Source organism: Oryzias melastigma, linkage group LG12 (assembly GCF_002922805.2).
Source record: "Oryzias melastigma strain HK-1 linkage group LG12, ASM292280v2, whole genome shotgun sequence".
NCBI lineage: Eukaryota > Metazoa > Chordata > Actinopteri > Beloniformes > Adrianichthyidae > Oryzias > Oryzias melastigma.
This window is the reverse complement of record NC_050523.1, coordinates 3284452-3308073: the sequence shown is the minus strand read 5'-3', so window position 1 is coordinate 3308073 and position 23622 is coordinate 3284452. Positions and strand designations below refer to the sequence as shown.

Sequence of the window (23622 nt, the reverse complement as noted above, 5' to 3'; positions counted from 1 at the left end):
GATGGATGACGGATGGATGGAGGATGGATGGCTGGATGGAGGATGGATGGATGGATGGATGGTGGATGGATGGATGGATGATGGTTGGATGATGATGGATGGTGGATTGATGATGGATGGATGATGAATGGATGATGGATGGATGGATGAATGGATGGATGAATGATGGATGGATGGATGATGAATGAATGAGGGATGGATGATGGATGATGGATGGATGATGGTAGATGGATGGATGATGATGTTTTCTTGCTGCTTGAATCCTTTCTAAACTCTGATCCCTCTTGATCTCTGACATCATGAATCTGATCCTGGGAGTTTCCATCAGAGGATTTCTCCTCTACATTCATGTCAGGAATCATCTCCTCTGTGACTGTCTCTGATCCAGATGGACCACACAGATCCGTCTGGATTTGTTTTAAATCTGAGAGTTCCAGCGATGGTTGAGTGACGTCCTGCTGCTCCTCCATCTGTCTTTGTTTCAAAAGGTCTAAACTGTATTACATGCAGATGAAGAGATTGGATTTTGTCTCATTATCTATTCGTAAGAGAAAATGAACAGAACCTTAGTGGGTCTACAAATACAGAGGGGTGGTCTTCTACAGCCGGGATGGAGACCGTCTGGCGCCCCCCTGAGGCCTGGCTGTGACACTGCGGCTCGTCGCTGCTGTAGGTCAAGGCTGTTAATTAACCTGCTATGAGTGAAACACAGCGATTACATTCATGCTCATGTGACAAATCAAAGTGACAGAGGTTACGAGGAGCTCCTCCTTCATCCATACGGACAAATCCTTTCACATCCTGGCGCTTCAGCCAAAATGTCATTTCAGTTTGTTTTAGAACGTGTGAAAATTCAATTTATTTATATAGCCCAATATCACAAATTCAATTTGCCTCATTGGGCTTCATGCCTGTAGTTTTTACAGATGCACAGATGGAGTCATAAAATATGCACAATAGGTAAAAACTAAACAGACTATAAAGAACGGTCATCCCTGTCCTTAGACCCTCCCTCGCGGTAAGGAAAAACTCCTAAAAAAACCTGAGTCAGGAAAAAAAGAAGAAACCTTAGGGATTCCCACATGAGGGAGAGATCCCATCCCAGGACGGACAGGCGATACCAGAACGGTTAAAGAAAAGTTAGCTGCTAAAACTGCATATATGAGTAGAGTTCATTCATATAGAGCTGAGGGACGAGTGATGATTAAGTCCATAGTCCAGATGAAGCAGAACTGCAGTCCACGACCAGGAGCAGGAGGACAGACGACCCACCAGGAATCACTCCCACTCAGAGATGCAGGATGGTGTCGGGGCTTCATCCAGATGGGCGGGGCTTCGTCAGGATCACCAGCAAGTCTCCCGGAAACTGCAATCTCTCCCGGTCTCCCACAGGGGAGTCGGAGAGAAGGAAAAACATGTGAATTATACTGCACCACCAACAAAGGCATACAATTAGAAGTAAATAAAAAAGTAGAGGAGAGGAGAAGTAGATGGAAAAGAGGACAGAGCCCCAGTGCACCATACTTTCCCCAGCTTCTAACTTCTAGCAGCCTTCTATGTTATTATGTAGAGAATATACATATTTCATAATTTATATTGCAAGCATATATTGGAGAAGTATGTGATTATAATAATGAGACTTTAGTGAGTTTGACTCTGAGTGGAGAAAGACCAAGTAAAGGAGAATCAGGATTTATGGTTTTATTTACTTTTTTACTTTTATTTTGTGTGTAATGGTACAAATAAAACCAGGAAATCAATAGATTATAGAGCACTTTCCCAATAAGTGAAGCTCAAACTGCTTCACAATGAAAATGTAAATTTAAAAGTAAAAAACAAGACAAATAAAATACTAATAGTCATTTTAATTTAATTACAGTTTTCTGGTGTTTTTAACATTTTCCCAAAGCCATTTTTTGTTATAAAGGAGGACACATATAAATATAATTAAGCTTAAACTTGTATTTCTGAGTATTTTTTGTTGAGATAAGATCAGATTAAACAAGATCTTTGGTGAAAGTTTGTAGCCGTGAATTCATTACTTTGGTTTATTTGACAGAAACCATGTATAGGAGCATTAATCAAAGAAAAGATGATTTGGACCAAACCATACAAGAATTAACAGTTAGCTTAAAAATGCAATAAAACAAAAGTTACAATTATTTCATAATATAAACCAAGAAAGCGGAAGATAAACACTGTAAAAATACAACATATAAAGTCATTCTGACATTTATGTTTTGTTAAAAAAATGTTTTTTCATTTCCATGGCATATTTCTAATAATAATAATACTAATAATCTGTTAACAAAGATAGTAAATACACTTGTTAATATGTCCTTTATAGACAATTATCTTACTTTAGATGTTCATGAATCTACCTTCAATTTATTTGATTATTTGTCTATTGTTGTAAATAGGTATATACATTTTTATTTTATTATTTTACAATATATATATATATATTATTTTTATTATTTTTTTATTTATTATATTTATTTATTTATTTATTTTGTATATTGTTGCTAAAACAAAGACATTAATGGATCTATTTATCTACAGTGCTTTAGAAAGGGGCGGGGCATGGAGTTTGTAGCCCCGCCCAGCCTATTTTCTACATCACAAATCTGATCTTTTTCAAACAACATTTTTCTGTTTGCTTCCCTATTTTGATCAATTTGAATAAAGAAATACTCAGAAATTCAAATTTAAGCTTATTTTTCATCATAACATTAAATAATTTTCATACTAATAATATTAAATATAACAAATTACTGAGCTTTTGTTAAATGATCCAATATTTCACTTTTTTGAGTGTGTTAGTCCTCCAGAAAAATGACAAAAAATGTGTTAAAACACTAAAAACATCATTTTAATCAGAGTGAGACTCAAACAAAATGAAACTTCATCTTCAAATGTAACATTAACTCGTCTTGTTTCACTTTATTCACTTCTTTTGCTTTAGGAGGAGAAGCTCCAATAGTTTGAAAATGAAGCAGGAAGACCGTCTTCTCCCTCCTGACTTTTTTTCTTTGTCATTCTCCGATTTCTTGCCAGCTTTGCATCCTTTTTAGCGGCGCTGTTTCATATTTCATTAACGCTCCCCTCCTGGATGTGTCAAACATAAAATATCTCGGCGGTTTCTCCGCACAAAGTGATTTTTCTTCGGAGCTTTTTAAGCTTCTACTCAGCAGGAGGAGGACTTTGTTTCTGCTGATCGCACAAAATAAATAAATAAATAAATAAAAGCTTCCTGTTTGGCTCAGAGGCAGCTTCTGTTTAAAGAAGTGAGCAAAAATAAAAACAAAATTTTAACGATTAATGAAAGTGAAGAGAGTATCACCAATGCAAACATCTCTGAATATCTCCATCCTACTGGATGAACTGATTTAAGGATCTACAGAAGATATTTGAGGCTTTCCAATGAAACTACATGTGAGGGGGCGGGGCTCTGGGAGTTGTAGTTTTAAATTTAAACAAACTTTTGACATGATTATTTCTTTTAGAAAAAGAGAAAGTTAGCAGCAAAGAGAGGCCACCTAAATATAAGAAAATGACACAAATCTTTATGGGAAAATCACTAGAAAAGAGTAAAATTATATGTTTATGCACCAATAATTTTACTTAACGAGAAATCTTATAATCAAATGTCAAAATCTAGAAACAAGCAGCTCCACACACGCCTTCAAAATGGGAAAAATAAGCGAAAAAACTAATTTTTGGATAGAAATACTCCAAGTTGAATGCTATATAGCCCAATAATATGTATTTTTGTTAATATTTAGCAAATAGTTGGTATTTTTTGAGTTTTTATTAACCAAATTGTATTTAATTTTGACAAAAACTAATGTAATAAGTTGAAATGACTCATTTTAGAACAAAATGTGAACAAATTCTTAGTAAAATTTGGTCAAAATTCTAAAAATCTAACTAATTCTTAGAGCATAAATCTACATTTTTGTTTTAAAATAAGGACAAACAAAGCCAATCTAACATTTAATGAACTTTAAAATGACATTTTTAGCCTGAAATTATAGTAAAATTTGAGTTTCTCATAAAACAATGTAACATAAAGGTAGAAAAAAACAAAATTAAATACCACAATGACTCATGAATTCTCACAAACAAACTCAGACTGATAATAAGCTGGAATTTATTCACAGAAAAATACACAATAATAACAAACAAGGACCAAAGCCTTCAACAACAGCAAACAAAGTAAAGCGCTGCTGCTGCATCAGTGGTGATGTCACAGATGATGTGGCGGGATTTCATTACCGACCTGGAGGTCCTCGTCCAATCAGAGGCTGATCGGGGGTGACAGAAAAACCTCCAACTCTAGAAGAAAACAATAAAAACAGACGCAGAAAATATTCCAAAAAAATAAAATAAAATAAATCAGGTTTTTCTGGGTTTTGACTCATTTTAACAATAATTTATTTATTTCTAGATCTTAATCCTCTTAATGAGACAAAAGAATTCTGGATTCTGTTGATTCTGAAAGAAGCTTTTAAAGCAACGAGAAGTTACGACAGCTGAAAATCTGGTCAAATGTGATGAATTTGGTTCATTTTTAACGATATTCTGTAGAAAAAAATCCAACTAAAGACAAAGGAGATATAATCTGAGGGAATCTTTTCACGCTGCACAGTTTAGACCCAAAATCTGTTGTTTTATAGATGTAGAACAGTTCATTCAGAACAGGAACAGTCCTAATGTCATTGGTGATAGATGAGAAGTCTTGAATAGTCAAATCCAAATGGGAAAAGACACAATTTACAATAAAATCGAGGATCATTGTTGTGCAATAATACAAACTAGATCAAGAGAATCTGTGATAACTTATGATAAAATTCCAGGTTCTTATGATGAAAAATGTTTAGAATGGAACCAAAAAGGCAAAACAGTGACGTGTTCATTGATAAAAAATGGAAATTAAAAAATCAAAAATACAATGAGACGAACCATGATCATTTCAGGTTTTTACATATAAGACTTTGACAAAGAAAAAGGAAAAGTTTAAATGAAAATGGAATAGTTAGAACTATTGTTGAAACTCTAAAAAAACACAAACATTCTACAAAAACCTGATCGAAAACAAAGGAAAAAACACAAATGTGTCAAAAAGAAACAGGAAATGGAACATGTACAGGCTAATACTTTTACTTTGTCACAATTATGGAGACTCCTGTTTGAAACAGCAACAACTGTGAAGGAAATCTACTGAATCTACTGAACTATAAGATAAAAAAGGTGAAAGACTATCGACACATCGTGGAGGATGTTACAAAAACCTGTAGAAAACACTATTTTTGTTTTGTTGTGTTCTTACTGTCCTTCTTTCTGCATCTGTTTCAACTAAAAAAGCAATAAAATAAAGCAATTAAAAAGAGAAAAAGTTCCAACTTTCAGTTGTTCGTAAAATAAAAGCTCTAGATTGATAATAAATCAAATGTGGGGGAAAATGCTGCAATAAATAAATTAAAAAAATAGAATAACATTCAAAATCCTCCTTGTTTAAAGGGGAACATGTTATTTTGTTGTGACAGTTTTAGCTCTACTGTGAGGACCGACTCTTCTCCAGGGGTCACCTAATTTGAGCTTCATGTAATGCCAGGAAATGGAATGTCAAAATAAAAGCCTTTCTCATGATCTTCTTCCTGAAGGACGGCAGCTTCATAATCATTTATATGATAAACATGTGGAACTTGACATCCAGATAGTCCAGTTTCTGTCTGTAAAACGGAACCAAAAGGTTCTTCTGGTGGTAGTATGATGGTATGGGACAGCATCTGTGGGAAAAAGAAACTTAATCTAATTGTATTTCACTGAAAGTGCCCAGAGAGATTTTCTAACTAATCCTCTGAAAGACTGGGAGGAGCTTTTCAAAATAAAAGGACAGTGAACACATATACATATATATTTTTAATTATCTTACTCTTATGATGTGTTTTAATATTTGTTCTTTTCCTATAAGGTGACCTGGGGTGGCCCAGAAAGGTGCCATATCAATAACATACATAAATAAAACAACTAACCATCAACTTTTGAACTTTTATAGACTTTAAATTAAAGGTGAGTCTCTTTGCTGAAACTTTTTACAGTGAAAATGTCCTACTTTTTAAGATTTTTATCAATGAAACCATGACATATGAAAGTAAGTCAGACTATCTGCTCTGCTGTTCACTCATCAGACATTTCAATTAAAAAAAAAGCAAAATTTCAAAATAAAAGTTGATCAGATTCACTCTAAAAAAGTGTTTTCACAGCAAACATCTTCACTTTTTGAGTTTATTTTGAGCTTAATTGTTCTTAAAGAAAATGTTTACCCCCTCTGAAATAATTTTTAATCTAAAATAGGATTTTGTTCCTCTGTCTTTACACAGATGTATTTGTTGCTGGGAAATGTGTCAGTCTGAGCAGTAAAACCAACAAAGACTCGTCTGTTCCCACAGCCGGTCGCTCTCCCCGAGCCTCCCTTCTCCAGCTGCCCTTGAGCTTTTCTATTACCGCATGGAAAGCACCTCGCAGCCCCTGACAAGCGCAGCGGATCGACACTAAATCAGAAATCAGTGCGAGCTGCAGATCCAAGCCACCATGAAGGTCACAGGCCCTACACTGCGTGTCGCTTCAATTGGGGGAGCGGGAGCAGACACAGCTCGGGGGCTGTGTGACTTTGTGTGAGAACTGAATGTGTGTTAACAGCAGATGCACCGAGAAGAAGGGGAGGAGGAGGAGGAGGAGGAGGAGGAGGATGCTGCAGAGGAGGAGAGGAAAAGGATGAAGAGTCAGAGGAAAAGTAGTAAACTGTTGGCAAATTTGATTTAAAAGAGGAAACATATCTCGGATGAATAATTTAAATTAATTTAATGAGAATGTATTAACATTAAAAGTGCAAACTGCTGCAAAATGTGACATTTCTTTGGATGGAGAAATTTCTCCATATAATGACAGAATGACACACTGCCATCTAGTGTTCAAAAGACATATGACACCCATTTAAAGAACTTGTTCTGCTGTGGAAAACATGGTTTTATTATTGCTTTTATCCTATTTGAGAAAAAGTAATGTGTTTATATACATTCAAAAAATAAAAACATACATTTGATTTAAAATAATAGACATTTTTGGGGTAGTTATAAAAAACCATTGATCTTTAAAGTTTAGATTTAGAAGAGAAATTTGTTTTTTTTTTCACTTATTAACACAAATGTAATTGTTTGTTCTGGTTAATTATACTCATATATCTTAAGTATTTTGTAAATTTTCTTAATATATACTTTCCTATAGAACCTTTTAATAAATGTAGGCCTTTTGGCCAATAAAATGTGATAACTTCTAACATCCTAAAACAGTTTTTTTGATTGTGAACTCGCTCTGTTTCATTTCTAAATGTGTTTGCATTATTTTTCACAACACTTTGTGTTCAGATTTACATATAATATGTGAGGTTTACAAGATTTATTTTGAAGAAACCCCGAAAGAGATTTCTTTGCAACAATTTTAGGACAAAAAATGTGTGACATCAGCCTCATTAATGCTGTAAAACTTACTGATCAGGCCGTTTCTGGATAGCGATCAGGAATAGATCCATAAATATTTAGACATGTATCACTTATTTTGCTAAATAAAGTCCAAACTTATACTAAAAGAAAGCTATTTACTGATTTAGCAGATTACAATCCATTTAAATGATATTTTGCCTGAAAACAAACATTTGGCTCCAATTATTTTACTAAAAGAAAGAAGAAACATTATTTAAAAGAAAATATAAATCATTGTTTATATCTTTCATGGTTATAAAGATGTCTCCCCTTAGCAAAAACTATTTGAGTTACCTGCAAATATCCATAGTGTGTGCTAAAAGTGAGGTAGTACTTGAAGTTTAGTGTTCCACTTTAGTGTGAAGAAGTATTCAATTAGTATAAATGCAACACTACACGTATATGGTTTATATTATACTTTCTTAGCTTAAATGTATACGCAGAATCAAGTATTCTTAATGAAATAAACTTAGAGTGAACTACTTTTTGATCAGGATCTGATTAACTGATAAAAAAAAACGATAAGATTACAGAAAACAGAAACAATTTAAAACATATTTTCAAACATATTGTCACTTAAATTGATAAAAACAATTTTTTCTTTCCTCTTTTTGAGAGGTATAAATTATTATTTGCAAATAGTCGTTGGGGTCATCCTTCAAATTGAATCAAACTTTATTTATAAAGTACTTTTTAAATGTAGGTTGTTTGTTAGCACAAAGTGCTTTTCAGAATAAACGTTTATGACTTTTATGAGCTCTAACATCTCATTTTTTCTAATGTTTTGCTCTTTAAAAAAGGCAAAATATTATTTTCAATGTGTTTAAGCAATTTAAAAATATATTTTCAAACGAGATCAGCGCAAGTATATTCTTTAAAGTAAATACGAATATCTGGAAGTAAATAATATTAATATTTCTAAAGAAAAAGTCGTCGAATTCCCTGTCTGAAGAGTTAACGGAACTCAATCAAAAAAGTCCGCGCCAGGCTTCCGTAGTTCAGTCACGTGAACGCTTCCCTGTTTTCATGACTGAAATTTAAACAATTCGGAGATGTAGCTTAAATGTCTGCAGTTTAGCGTCGTTTCTTTTTTATTTATCGAAGTGCTACGTGTCGGAAAAAGGTTTTATATGCCGGAGTCCCCCATAAAGGTCAGAAACATCCCGTCCGTCGAGAAATCGTCAGTTTTCGGCGTCGAGCTGAAACCAAAACTGGACATTTCCGCCTCAAAATCAAACGGATTTGTGGTTTTTAGGTGAAGTCATTATCTAAAGTATCGAGTCATGCTTCGGTGGTTTCTGGGAGGTCGAGAGGCGCAGAGCTCAGTGGAGGTAAGTTTGTTTTTCTAACAGGGAATCGACATTTTCCTAATAAACCTTCAAATTAAACCCCCAAACCAACCGGAAGTGCTGTGGAACACACGCATTGTTTCAAAATAAAAGGATAAAAGTGAGAAAATACTGTTTTAAAAAAATATATATTTTGTTAATATAAGAGGTAAAAGTCTGTTTTCTTCTCCATGGAGCCACATTAATGAAGATCATGGATGTTAGATGAGCTGCAGCCATGAATTCAATAATAATTGTCTTTACATTCCATCAAACTTCGATTAAAAAAACCTCAGAAAAGATTTGATGAATATAGTGAAAGCCTCAGATGTGATGCTCAGTTCATCTGATGATAATCAGTTCTTCAGACCTTTCTTCTCATCCTTCTCATGCAGAGCAACCCGGCCCCACTTCCCCTTCCTTTTGCCGAGCTAGCTTACAGCCCCTCACACCTCCAAACTAACATTACCTCTACATCACTGCTTCAAGCTTTTTCAAACATTTTTTTCATGAATAAAGAAATACTCACAAATGTAATTTTAAACTTTATTTATGTTTATGTCATTGAGGAAAAAATCCACAGTAACTTGTTAAAACCCCCAAAAACATGATTTTATTGTTGTGGGTCTTTAAGGAGCAGAAGCTAGAAGAAAGATGTGAAGTTTTTCTTTAAAAGAGGAAATATATTTTGAGTTTTTGTGACTCTTGAAGGAAAAAAAGAAAGAAAAAAATATTAATAGTAAAATAATAAATATTTTGATTGTTAATATGAGAAAATCTGCTTTGAAGTAGACTTAGAAAATAGAAACTTGGTCTTCTTTTTTCTCCTTTTTGTGTTTTATTTGCATCATATCAATGAAACATAAAGACAGATTTTGCTTTTGTTTTATACGTGTAGAAATATAATGAAAAGTTAGTTTTTATCAGGTTTTATGGTATATTTTGTCACTTTAAACCAGACTTTCCTTCATTTTTTGTTTTAAATTTGATGTTTTAAAGGATTTTTCTAGCTTTTTTTAGGCCTTCTGGCTTCACGTTTGGATGTTTTAGGTGTTAAAACTGCAGTTTTTAAATCTAAACTTGCCGGTGGAGCAGATGAACTGACCCCCCCTCCCCCCCCTCCCCTCCAGAGAAGCGGCGTGCTGAGCATCGGAGAGGAACAGCCCAGAAACTGCTTCACTGAGCTGCAGGTGCTCAAAGGACATTTTGACATCGTTCGATTTCTGGTGCAGATTGATGACTTCAGGTAAGCAGACTGACCCCCCCTCATCCCCGTGTGATTGACAGGAGATCCTCACCTGCAGCAGACTTACAGAGCATGACAGGCGGCCCATCACCAGCTGTGTGTGATGGTGCGTGCACAGGAACTGCAGCCTTTAACGCCCCCCTCCCCATGTAAAGAAAGCCGCTGCACCTGCTCTCCTCTGGCATCTGCTCAGATTGGCATTTATGTGTGCGGGGGGCGGCGTCACGCCTGGCCTCCCCCAGTAATAACCCCCTCCTCGGGGTCTTGTCCTCGTTGCTCGCGGGTCCGCAGTCGGGGGGCAAAGGCCAGAAAATTCCCTCCAGATTGCTTCTGGAGTCCGCGGATGCATCCTGTGGTTCCATCTCATCCGCTCGTGTGGGGCGAGGGGGGGTCGGGGGGGGTGTTTTTAGAGGCTGATGCTCCCCACGCCTGTTCCAGGTGTGCGTCTGCGGGCGACGACGGGCTGGTCCTCGTCTGGAACATCGAGGTGAGACGCCGCCGGACGCCGAATCACAAAAACATCGAACGCCTCCCGGTCGTTTACTCCCGTCTTTCATGTCCGTTCTCAGACCGGCGAGAGGCTGCAGGAGCTGAGAGGCCACGCCCAGCAGATCACCGCCATCATCGCCTTCACCTGCGAGGCCTCCGCCCACACGGCGCTCATCACCGCCTCCTCCGACCGCAGCGTCAGCGTATCCTCAACCACAGCAAAGCTCTCAGGTTATCGGAACTTCCTGTTGTCCTTATCCCAACCGTCAGCTGTGGGATCCCGACTCCGGAAACCGAGTCCAGACGGTGTCAGACCTGCAGTCCTCAGTGAAGGTGACACAAACATGATTCTCACACCTCCGTGCTTTAGAGCAGAAACCCCCCCCAACACCCCTTCAGGCATTTTTGACTCATAAAAACTCAATGAGAAACAAAATTCCATATGAAAAATCAGCTTTATTTATATTTCGTCACCATTTATTTACAAATGTAGCTTTTTAATAGTTACTATAGTTGAATATAGGTGTTATTTATTTATTTATACAACAATTTGATCTTCATTTGACAGCAACATTTCCAGTTCCTTTCAAAATAAAGTACAGAATGTGGTAAATAGGCAGTGCTGTCATGAGACGAATTAATCGTGACCTGTAGTTAATTAATCAAATTAATCGATTTTAATCGCAGTTTTTAACCCAATAACTGCAGTTAAAAGCCTAATTTTGAGGTATTTTATTTAAGTTTGTGACATTGTGGGGCCGTAAAAGATGAAATAAAACTAAAAGGTGGATTTATGACGTTTTTAGATTTTGTTATGAAAGACTTTTAAACTTTAGTTTTAACACCACAGAGAGGTTTTTTTTTAATCCTGAACAAATAACAAAATAATAATAATAAAAAATAATAATTTACAACATCAAAAAACAGTAGGAATCTTTTCCTACTTTTACTACCATCATTCAGGTGTTATACCTTATTCTGCAGTTTACCACAACATCAAGACAGTAGAAAAGACATGAGAGTGATTTTATATTTAAACCTATTAAGGTGAATTTGATCATTTATAGACTGGAATGAAACACATCACTGGAATTGAACTATTTAGATTTTGGACTTTATTGTTTTAAAATAAACGTTTGCATCATCATCTGGACAAAAAGAAGAGGTGAACTTTCTCTCCATATTGTGTTGTTTTCTATCGTTATGATTGTTTTTGTTTTTCTTTTGAATATTAATGTGGCGACATGAGTATAGAATCCAGTTTATTTCTACACTTAAATGTATTGATTTATTTGGAGAACTTTATTTCTAAACGGTAACTAGACAGTGTTGTGCAGCAGAAGATCACAAGATCTGAAACACATAAAAAACAAATAAATTGCAACGAGAAAGCTTTTAATTTCAAATAATGAGCATTTTTCTTCCAACCCAAAGAGCCGTAACAGAGCCCTGATTTAAACCACTAAAAATCTTTACATTTTGCTTCCTTAAAAAAAAAAAAGAATCAAAATCTAGTTTAATAATTTTTTATTTTTTGAAAAACTTTTCAAACTTAATTTTCTCTAAACTTCTGTGACCCAAAGTAGTTTGTTAAAAATCAGATTCACCAGATTATTTGTAAAAAATCAAGATAATTTAGGGATTTTCTTTAAATATTTGACAGATTTATTAAATAAGATAATTTTTGACCATAAAATCACGGTAAGACTTACAGAATCATTTGATCTGAAAGACTTTTAATCAGTAATTAACTAAAGTTAATGTTTTATTTTTTCAGAATGATCACTTTTTAACCAAGAACACAAATAAAATGCTGATAAAAACAAACATTTCTCCTTATTCTTTGTATTTTATATACATACGTGTCAAAATACTGAATCTTTTCATTTTTCTATTTAACAAATTTCAAACTTTTTTCTGAGAATTATTGATCAAATTTAACAAAAGTTTCTTATTCAAATTTTTTTTAGCATTTTTAACAAAAAAATCAACTGAAATAGTTTTTTATCTGGAAAGTTTTTAAAAGTAGTTCAGTTTTTGGATTTGAGGAATTTATTTCCATGTTTTTGGATTATTATGAACCAAAAGTATATTCTATCTGAGGCTCCGGTCTGACGGTCTTTTCCCGCCATCATCAGCCGCCATGTTGGAACGTTCTAATTAAAATGTTTGACTCTGAAGGTTGTCCTGAAGTTCTGGAGCGAGCTGGAAAAAGCTAATTGGCTCCTTTTGATTGCAGATGAAGGTTAATTGCGGCGTGTAGAAGCTAATTAGGTTTGATTTCTCAGCTTCAGTGGAGCTTCATGTTTGTGGAGGCGTGTGTCGGTCAGAACCGGCCGCTCACGCGTGTGCGTGTGTGTGTGTGTCAGTGTCTGCTGGGGCTGGAGCGTCTGTGTTTGTGGGTCTCCGGCGGGGAGGAGTTGTGCGTTTGGAGCAAAGACTTCCAGCTGCGGTGCCTCCATCAGAAACACGGCGACAGCGGTGAGCGCAGAAGAACGCCGTGGCGCTGACTCCGCCCCCCACGGCTGTTGAATGTTTCTGTGTTTTCAGGAGTAACCGCTCTGATTGAGCTGCCCAAGAACCACCTGGCAGCGGCGGTGGACAGAGAGATCGGTAAAGGAACCTCGTCGGTTTGGTTACTTGGCGTGTGAAACGCTGTTTCAGAAAATCCCCGTTTCTTTCTTTCCTCCGCAGTCATCTACCGACTGACGCTTTCCGAAGACTCGGACGTGTCGCTCACTAAGATCCGATGTCTGTCGGACCACCGAGACCAGATCCGAGCTCTCATCAATGTCAACGGTGAGTCGGTTTCAGAAGCTTCAGAAGCTTCTGAAGCTTCTGAAGCTTTGAGGGTTTTAAAGTTTTGAAGGTTCTGAAGGTTTGAAGCTTCTGAAACTTTGAAGTTTCTGAAGCTTTAAAGCTTTTGAGGCGTTCAGGGTTCTCAAGCTTTGAGGCTTTTGAAGCTTTGAAGTTTCTGAAGGTTTGAAGCTTTTGAGGCTTTTTGATGGTTTGAGGTTTCTTATGCTATAAAGCTTCTGAAAGTTCTGAAGCTTTGAGGCTTCTGAAAGTTCTGAAGCTTCTGAAGCATTGAGGTTTCTAAAGTTCTGAAGCTTCTGAAGCTTTGAGGCTTTTAAAGCTTTAAAGCTTCTTAAAGTTCTGAAGCTTTGAAACTTCTGAAGCTTTGAAGTTTCTGAAGGTTTGAGGTTTCTTATGCTGTAAAGCTTCTGAAAGTTCTGAAGCTTTGAGGCTTCAGAAGCTTTAAAGCTCCTGAAAGTTCTGAAGCTTTGAAGCTTCTGAAGCTTTGAGGTTTCTAAAGCTTTGAGGTTTCTGAAGCTTTAAATCTTCTGAAAGTTCTGAAGCTTTGAGGCTTTTGAAGCTTTAAAGCTTCGGAAAGTTCTGAAGCTTCTGAAGCTTTGAAGTTTCCAAAGCTTTGAGGCTTCTGAACCTTCTAGGAAAAGAAGTACACAAAAATACACATTTACACACTCACAAATACACAGACACACACAAAAACACTCCCATCCAGACAGAAGCTGTCACAACCACACATGCTGAGACACACATACACAAACTTGCACACATAGTCACAGAATCAGTCAGGCACACAAAAACACTCGTGCACACACAGAGACACACATCCATGCACACTGCAGCTCTCACAAACACACCAGCAGAGACACAACAGGCAGATTTCCCCAAATCCTTCTGAACATCTGATACATTTTGAACAAAACTTTATTTAAAAGCTGAACAAAATCATTTATTCTCTTCTTCCTGCTCCTCAGACCGCCTCTTTGCCAGCGGCTCGCACGCCGGCGAGTTGATCCTGTGGGACGCGGTCGATTGGAACAACCTGAAGTACGAGCACATCCTGTGGGAGGAGTCACAGCCAGGCGCCCAAAGCGAGATCCGGATGAAAGCTCCTCGGCCCAGCGAGATGTCCATCCAGCACCTGACCACCAACGGACAGGTGAGCGCGGACGCAGACGCCCGCTGCGCCCCCGTGCCACTCAGTGACGGCGTCCGCCTGTCTGCAGCTGATCCTGGCGGCGGTGGGCAGCGGCCTGTACGTGTACGACCTGCAGAGCAAATCCGTGGCGGCCTACAGGAAGGCCGCGCACGACTCCAACGTGCTGCACACCTTGCTGCTGTCTGACAGGTGAGGCTTTCCCACAATCCTCTGCTTCCTGACACTCCAACCACTTCCTGTTCAGCAGCGTCTTTTAGCACGATATTTCCCAGAATTCCAAGCCTCTTAAATGAAAGCCTGGAGGATTCAGCCAAACAAACCATCTTTTCATGAGCGATTTTCCTCTTTAAATCGTCCTGCAGCGTGTCAGGATGTTGGTTAACCGGAACTAATGCGTCAGACAGTCTGAGTTCAAGATTTATCGTCTTTTTCTGAAGAAAACACACCGTTCAAGTGTTTTGAAATCATGTTTTTTGTTGATTAGAGGATAAAGTGTAGTAAAGAGCATCACCACTAGAGGGCAGCACTTTCCTGTTATCTGTCCTTCCTCTGCTCAGAATAATGACTTTAGGAGAGGACAGACTTTACAGGATATTTGTGACCTTTTCATGTTTATTTAAGAGTTTATTCCTGTTATATTTTAGTTTCACTTCCTGGAATTACGATAAATGATTCCGATTTTTATTTTTCTGTGGTTTTTAATTGTACGCTGCAGAGCAGATGTTTCAGGAAGAAACTGGAAGGAGACAGAATTTAAAAGCAAAACGTGTAGAATTAATCTTGTTGATTACATGGTTTTTATTTCATCCTGTGGATTCTGATGTTAAACATTAAGATTTTGAAAAAAGTTAAAATATTTCAGCTTTTATTATTTTTCAAATTCTCTAGTGTCAAAAAGTTTTGATGTTTGCGATGCTGTTATGTGTGTTGTGGGATTTGTGTCTTTGTCTTACGCCGGAGCTTTAGGGCCATCGCAAAAGAAGGAAAATATATATAAAAATACGTGGAAAAAAATGACAAAAATCCCAATTTTCATGTAAACTAAGTTGTAATTTTATAAGAATAAAATAGTAAAACTTAAAAATGTGCAACAAATTACAAGAATAAATTTGTAAATTTATGTTTTCAAAAAGTTCTTTACAAGAAAAAAAGTTGTGGTTTTTCAAAAATAAAAATTAAATGTTTCAACAATCTAACATTACCGGTTTAATTAATACTAATTCTTTTGTAAAAGTACAAGTCTTGTTTTCATTAAATTATAATTTTTTTATTTTTTTTCCCTGTGAAATTTGGACTCTTCTTCATTTTTTTTAACTTAATTCTAGTAAAAGTTTCATTATTTTGTTGCAACTTTTTTTTTCAAAGATTTGAGAGAGAGAAAGTTCACCTCATCTGAACGCTGCTTTTAGTCCAGAAGATGAAGCAAAAGTTTTTGTCATTTTTAGAAGGAAAAGGTTTCTTTTTCTAAACGTGAAAAGTCAGTTTTAATGCTAAAGTTGGCTTTGACCTTTTGACCTTCTGTTGCAGTGAGCTGATGTCGTGCTCTGAGGACGGCAGTGTGAGGATCTGGGAGATCCAAGACTTACCTTTACCTGCCGAGCCCGCCTCTGCAGGTAAGCTCCGCCCTCAGAGCAGCTCGGAGCTTCTGGACCTTCTGCACAAATCAGCAGAAGGTCCAGAAGATGAGATGATCAGATACAAAACAGGAAGAGAAGATTGTTTGGGATCCAAAATGAATTCTTCAGATTTTTATTAGGAATCAATAGTTTAGTGAATTTACTTCTGTTTTCTCCTCGTTTTTAAATGGATCTGGATTTGTAGACAGAATATTAAAAAAAACATAAAAGCTTTAAATAATTTCTGAAAAAAATTCTATTTTTTTGTGTTAACACAACAAATACACTGTAAATCAGTGCAAAAACCAGTGGAAATCAGGCTTTAGTGTTCAATATCACTTTTTGTTCTTTTTAATATTTTATCCCCGATGATCCACTTCTGGTTTGGCTTTTTATTCACAGTATTTTTTGCAGCATTTTTTAAATTTTACTATCAGCATTTTTGTATTTTCTGCATTTTTAAAAATTTTATTTACAGATTTTTTTTTCATTTGGACTATTTTTTATTCTATTTACATTTATTAAATTTTATCAGCACCTTTTTTATATTTTGAGCTTCTTTTTAATTTTATTTACATTTTCTTTTCATTTGGACAATTTTTAAATTTTATTTACAGCATTCTTTAACTTTATTTCAAACATTTTTTTTTATTTTATTTGCAGATTTTTTTCCCATTTGAACCATTTTTTTATTTAGAGAATTTTTGCATTCATTTATTTATAACATTATTTTTGTTTTTATTTGCTGAATTTCTTTGCCGCATTTTTTTTTATTTTGAGCTTCTTTTTTTATTTTATTTACATTTTCTTTCATTTGGACAATTTTTTATTTTATTTAGAGAATTGTTTACATTTCATTTGGAGAGTCTTTTTTATTATTTTGAGCTTCTTTTTTGATTCTTTTATTTGTAACATCATTTTTCATTTTTTGTTCCTTATTTTGCTGCGTTAGCAGGTCTCCGCTAACGTCGTTTTCTGTCTCTTTACATCGTCTAACCCAGAAGGTTTGATTTCTGTTTGTTTCACATGCAGGTTTAAATAAAATCTTAATTTACTCTGAAAGTTTTCTATGTTTTACCCTAAAAATTCTATTTTAAAACCACAGAAAGAGTCAGAAGTGAATCTTTTAGGAGTTAAAAACCTGTTCATAAAAGTAAAACATTTATTGACACAAGATACAGGTAAGATGTTGGTTTTTTAGATTCTTCTTCTTTAATGACGACGTTTCTGCTGCTGTCGTGATCTCAGGATTCTTCGGGACCTGGACCTTCAGCCGCTCACACAAACAGTCGGCTCCTCAGTCCAAGAAGGTCACGGACTTCCCGAACACGCGGAAGCTGGAGCTGATCGGAGATCTCATCGGACACTCGGGAGCCGTGCAGGTAGGAGTCCCGCCCCTCAGAATGCAGCTCCGCCTTGGCGCGGCGCTCCTGCAGAAGCTCCTGTTCTCCCCTCAGATGTTCGTCAGCTTCGGCGAGGACGGCCTGGTGACGTGCTCCGCCGACCACCTGCTGATCCTGTGGAAGGACGGCGAGAGGCAGTCGCGGCTGCGCAGCCAGGCGCTCTTCCAGAAGCTGGAGGAGAACGGAGGTCTTTGAAGGAACGTTTAGTCGTTTCTGCTTCCTGATGGTCTGTTACGTTCTACGGAGAAACGCTTTTTTAAATATCAAATCATCTCGACTGAAAACTCACACGATCATTTTAGCTTCTTGTGTTTTAAAGGTTTTTTTTGCCAAATAATTTCCTGTTTTGCTGATTTGCACTGAAGTTTCTCTTTTCAACATTATTTATGAATGAATAAATACTTTTACGTGTTAAAACTTGGTTCCTAAAATAAATCATGAATGATCCGAAATGGATTAAAAAACTCAGAAAGGAACTTTTCCACTGAAAACGCAGGAATGTCGACGGATACTCAGCATGTTTGCTTGGAGATAAATAAAATTCAAAAAATAAATAAAACTACTAAGATGTCTAAAGATAAACTATCTGTAAATGTAAGAAACTTTATTTTAATCTCAGAGCTGCTGAGTTAATTCAAGAAAAACTTTTGAGGGTAAAAATGCCACAAAAACTGCTTTAGTGAAGATGAAACTAGCAGGAGAAAACGTGAATATATACAAAAAAAACTACAAAAAAATTTGGATTAAAAAGTTTAAGATAATTATTTTTAATTAAATATTTGTACAACAGTGTAAAGTTTACAGGTCACCAGAAAAAAAGAGTAATATTAGAACATTAAAGCTGTAATTTTACGAGAAAAAAACTAATAAATTCACAACTTAAAACCTTCTACATTTACACATTTTTATCCCATAAATTTATGACTTTTTCCTGTAAATGTACGTGTTTTAATGTCGTAAATTTACAACTTTAAAACACGCTAATTTACGAGAAAAAAAGTCATAAATTTACTTTATTAAATTGTTTTGTTGTAAAAGTGTAAATTATTGATGAATTGATAAAAAAAAGAAATTTGAGTATTATTCCTATTAGTTAATCAATTACTGTTATAACAATCACTATCATATAATTACTCTTCATTAGTTAATTATGGATAGAGTTTCTTGTAATTGTATTTTTACTTTGAGGCTAAAATAATTAATGTTTTAATGTTTTTCCCCTCCTGGTTTTGTTAAAGAAAATAATCTTCACTAAAATGTTAACTTATGAGCATCGACTGTATGTGAGGACTGGACTGAGAGAATGCGACAGCGTCTGATTGGTCCATTTATAACTTGAACTACGGAAAAACATCGTGACTGTTCTTCTAATACAATGACTGAGTATTAACTCTTTATTTCTCAGTAGAAGTCGGTGGAATTTTGGCATCTTGGAGCCAGCGGGTACTTCCTGTTTGGAACAGTCCAGGTTTTAGTTACAGTCAATGGTTATAAACTTGGCTGGTGTCGTTCCAGGCTGAATCCCCTAAAAATTTCCTAAAATTTCCTATTGTGCTACAATACTCACTATAGTAGATTGTCAAATATGGACCACAATGCATTGCGTTTGAATGCTTTGTCATGTAAATTATTTTTTTTTATATAAAGCATCCAAGTTTTGCTCATCAGAACTGAGTGGATTCATATAAAACGTTCATGTTTACCGTTTAAAGAAGCTGTTAGCATGTGTCCGATCCAGAGCGCTAGCTAGCTTCAAAAACATCTTGTTCTCCATCGCTGCCCTCTAGTGTTTGGAGGTTTTATTACATAAATGAAACAAAAGATGAAGTAAAAAATGAAGACGATCATATTTAAAACGGCTTTAATCGTCTCACAATACATTTTCGTATTGAACAGAAAACATTTAAAGACATCGCAGAAATACGAACATTTCAGTGAGCTTAAAGCTTTTACACAAACGCTTTAGGACAAACGATGCATTTTAACGAGAGCAACCTTCATAAAAATACTGTTGTTGTTGACGTGACCTTCGGGGGCGGAGCAGAAGCCTCCTGGCGGCCTCGTCTCCTCGGCTATAGAAACGTTGGTCACACAAAAATATCCTCTGGAGATCGTTTGAAACATTCAGACACATTTCAAGTTCAAACATAAAAGCAAAGCGGCGGTTTTGGAACGTGGAAGCAGCAGGTGGTTTAGAGGCGGACAGACGGGATTAAGGCGTTTCTCAGACCTTCGTTGTCAGTAAAGTGACTACAGAGCTGTAAATACAGAGCGTGATGCCAAACAAACCAATACTCTCCAACACTTATGGCTTCTTCTTTTATAATAATAACTGAGAAAAACAGAAATGATTGTGTTTGTAGCTCAGATGAATAAGGCACCGTAACGAGCTCTCTGTGCCTTTGGTTTGTTCTGCTTCACCCAAGACGACTGGAAAGAATCTCCCAACACGTATTTATGGGTTTCTAATGACTCCAACACCAAACCTCCTCCTTAGATTTAGTGGTTTTTCAATCATTTCAGCTGAAAAATGACCTGAGAAAGGCTCAGACTCGGATGGTTTCTAGTTATTAAAGACCCACTCTGATCAAAATGATTTCTTTTGGACTTTTTCTGATTCTCGAGGATGAAAATTGAGCTTAAAATGACATTTCTGAGTATTTCTTCATGCAAATCGATGTGAATCTACAAAATAGCGGTTTGAAAAGGATCATATTTATGACGCTACTTCCTGCTCCTTCCTCAGAGTCCTTGGAAAATGCATGTTTTGTGTCCTAAATGATTTTTGTAATTCCAAAATTAAACTGTTGTTCACGGCCAAACTGATGATATCACTTTAAATATAAAGTAAAACTTTATTTTTCTTCTGGGAAATATGTCGTACACTCGTTTTTGGAATTGTAGACTACAAAACCAAAAACTCTATAGTGAAGGAATTCAGACAGAGCTCTCAGCAACAGGGAGGGGAAGAGGGGGCGGGGTTGCTCTGCGTCAACCCACAACTCAGAGGTGAATTCCTAATAGAAAATTGTGATTTTTTTTTTATTTTTTTGGAACTTTATAAAGCTCCAAATATCCAGAGTGGGTCTTTACTGCCAGCAGGGGGCAGACATGCTCCACAAACCTCATGTTTCTGTGGTAACGTTGGAGCCAGGTGACAGCAGGTGGGATGTTTGGACAGGATTTGGCTTCACAGGAACCTTTCTGGAGCCGGCGGATTCTGGCTCCACATCTGAGTGTGACTGCAGCTGCGAGGCTCCAAACACTGAAGGAAAAGTCACGGAGCTCCTCTACTGAAGGAGTTCCATCTACAGTTCGTGTCAAAGCTGTGAAATGTTAGATAACTAAACTGCTGTGAAGTACAGTGTGTCTCTACTCGTTTGTTGTCCTCGTTCGCGGCTTTTACTAAGAAGAAGTTTGTTTTTAATACCACAAAACAGCAGATTCCTCAAAATCCAGCCCTTTGTCTTTCTTTTCTTTTGTGGAATCGCTCCAAATCTGGTCTCAGAAGCTCATCGATGGGTCTTGGAGACAAAAAAAAAGGAGTTGATCCTTCTGAGCACCGACACAAGTTTGTGATCACTTCCTGTCCTCCACGTGTGACTGGAACAAAACGTGTGAAAGCAAACGCAGAGGGGAAGGAGGTCCAGGCGTCTGGATTGGCTAAAGTGCGGCGTTGTGGCGAGTTGCATTGTATGGTACAGATTGTCAGGTGAGCTGTTGGATCCACAGTCTCACTGGAGTGCTACAAAGGTGGGGTGGGGGGGGGCTCCTGGCTACACGGGGTCTCCCCCCCACACAGACAGGGACGGCTCAGAGCACGACCACGATGAAGGGACCTCTGCCGGTCAGGACGGCGGCGGGGGCCGCAGGCTCTTACACTTCATCTCGTCCAAAGTCTTCCAGTACTTGTAGTTCTCTGACAGATGCTCCATCAGGACGGGGAGGCTTGCGAAGGCTGCAGGAACACAGACGGAGATGAGTAACAGGGCAGTATGGTTTTAATGGAGTATTAAGGTGTGTTTAGTCGTCAGTCCGGATCGAGTCCTGATGCTCGTGTCTGGTCTGTGTTCAGACCGCCTTTCAGCCGGACATTATCCAGTGTTAAACTCAATCTCACAAGGGGCCAAAATCCAAAACACACCTTTTTAAAACTTAAAAACCACTTTTTAACATCATTATGAACTAGATATATAGAAGCGGCTGGGTGGCTCAGTGGGCTAGGTGAAGGGCTGGCACTCAGGAGCCCTGGGTTCGATTCCAGGGTTGTCCCTCAAGTACAGGGTTGTGTCAGGAAGGGCATCCAGCGTAAAAACTCTGCCAAATCACTGATGTGAAACAGTGGGTGCTGTTATGCTGTGGCGACCCCGAAAGGGATAAGCTGAAAGTGAACTACATGAACTAGATATATAGCATTACCTGCAATAATGATAGTGTGAATGCTGTAAGCTGAATTTGGCTGCTGAAGATGCTAGTGAAGATAGCTAAAGATGCCGAAATTGATAGCTAAACACGCTGAAGCTGTTGGCTTGAAACGCTGAATCTGATAGACAACTAAAATATTAGCTAAATGCCAAATTAGCCTAAAAAAAAATTAGGTTAGCCAAAACCGATAGCATTTAGCTGAAAAAATGGCTAAACTTCAACATATTCTAAAAAGCTAAAGAAAAGCTTAAATTAGCCAAAACAGCTAGCATGTAGCAGAAATGTTAGCTAAACTCTAAAATGGACTGAAAAACAAAAAAAAAGCCAAAATTAGCCAAAACAGCTAGCATGTAGCTGAAATATCAGCTAAACTCCAAAAATAGACTAGAAATAAGCACAAGATAACATCGGGTCATTAATAACAATAAATTAAAATGATCTGGAGGACCAGATTTGACTTTGACTCGTGCGCTAGAGTCTATACATAAGCTAAAGTTGCTACACTAGCTTGTTGGGTACGCAAAGTTGGACGCCATATTGGATAGGGCGAGATGTTTGTTTACTGCTGTTACAACTGCACAAACAGAGCTGGAAAAATAAGAAAGTGACTTTTCACAGTAAATTATTATCATCAGCTGATAAAAGAGAACTTCTAGAAAACATTTTAGGAAGATCTGAGTGAATATTGAACGTTCAGCCTGATCATGAAGCATTTTCAAATATGGCAGCTTTAGACTTCACAGTATTTCTACGTTTTCTGGCAGGACCACCGATCTCTTTTGTTTTTTTTAGGAGGAAGACCATAGTATTTGTATGAGTTCTGCCTCAGATCAGCATCAACATTTTACTTAACGGATGACAAGAAACTGGGTTCTGTCCTCTATTTTCATCTACTTCTCCTCTATTCTTTATTATTTATTTCTCAATTAGTTCTGTAGGTGTGTGTGTCAGTATTTGCTACTGGCGAGGAAGAAGAATTACGTCCAAAACCAGCATGGAGAAGAATCGGACCGTTCTCCTCATGAACTACATTTTCTTATTTGCACTGTGACATTATTATTCTTGTTCTTATTTATTCTTTCTTCAGATAATAATAATTATGTGGTCAAAAGTCATATTTTGGGGATTATTTGAGCTTCGTAAAATTCTATAAATGTTTTTTTTTCAATAAACTGAAGATGAAAATGAAATTTGCAGACAAATTTTCTATTCTTTTGACAAAAAGACCCAAATCTTATTGTTTAGTGACAGTTTTTCAAAAAACCATCTGGTTGAGTCTAAAGTATGAAGTCTGGATTCATGTTTCTCTGCAGTGAGAGCATGTGACCAGCAGAGGGCGACTCTGAGTCTTCAGTATTTTAAATGAAATGAATCCAAACAGTGGAGTGAAGCATAAATAGACGACACCTGCTGTCACTTCCTGTCATCCTTCAGTGTGTGTTTGTGTTTGTGTACATGCAGCAGTGTTTCTCCAACATTAAAGGGGTGGAAAGGTCTCGTCTCACTCAGTGAACAGTGTGTGCTCCCCTCAAACGGGTTATTTGTGCCCCCGTTCACCCCTGACCCCCCCACAGCGACCCTGGTGGGTTGTCGTGTTTAAG

General features: G+C 37.0%; 2 protein-coding genes across 5 annotated transcripts in view; one reads left to right on the top strand and one right to left on the bottom strand.

Annotated features, from left to right (window-relative positions):
- The first annotated feature begins 8509 nt into the window (after positions 1 to 8509).
- On the top strand, positions 8510 to 18013 carry wdr41 (WD repeat domain 41). Its single transcript, XM_024299925.2, has 14 exons — positions 8510 to 8695; positions 8800 to 8875; positions 10003 to 10118; positions 10557 to 10605; positions 10688 to 10810; positions 10878 to 10940; positions 12977 to 13088; positions 13158 to 13220; positions 13302 to 13406; positions 14393 to 14577; positions 14645 to 14766; positions 16105 to 16190; positions 17442 to 17575; positions 17651 to 18013. Exons 2-14 carry the CDS (start codon positions 8828 to 8830, stop codon positions 17789 to 17791), a joined length of 1347 nt encoding a protein of 448 aa, XP_024155693.1. The 5' UTR covers positions 8510 to 8695; positions 8800 to 8827; the 3' UTR covers positions 17792 to 18013.
- A 1427-nt stretch (positions 18014 to 19440) lies between these two features.
- pde8b (phosphodiesterase 8B) overlaps positions 19441 to 23622 on the bottom strand; it is a 55435-nt gene continuing 51253 nt past the window's right edge. For all 4 annotated transcript variants that reach the window (XM_024299071.1, XM_024299070.1, XM_024299066.2 and 1 more), the window contains one exon: positions 19441 to 21554. In XM_024299071.1, coding sequence (XP_024154839.1) covers positions 21445 to 21554 — 110 coding nt within the window. In that variant the 3' untranslated portion in view covers positions 19441 to 21444. The remainder of the gene's footprint in view (positions 21555 to 23622) is intronic.

Bases quoted from the DNA above. Each gene is read 5' to 3' on its own strand.
- wdr41 (XM_024299925.2), top strand. From the start codon at position 8,828: ATGCTTCGGTGGTTTCTGGGAGGTCGAGAGGCGCAGAGCTCAGTGGAG. The intron at 8,876-10,002 runs GTAAGTTTGTTT...CCTCCCCTCCAG, and splicing joins AGGCGCAGAGCTCAGTGGAG to AGAAGCGGCGTGCTGAGCAT. The intron at 14,767-16,104 runs GTGAGGCTTTCC...CTTCTGTTGCAG, and splicing joins ACCTTGCTGCTGTCTGACAG to TGAGCTGATGTCGTGCTCTG.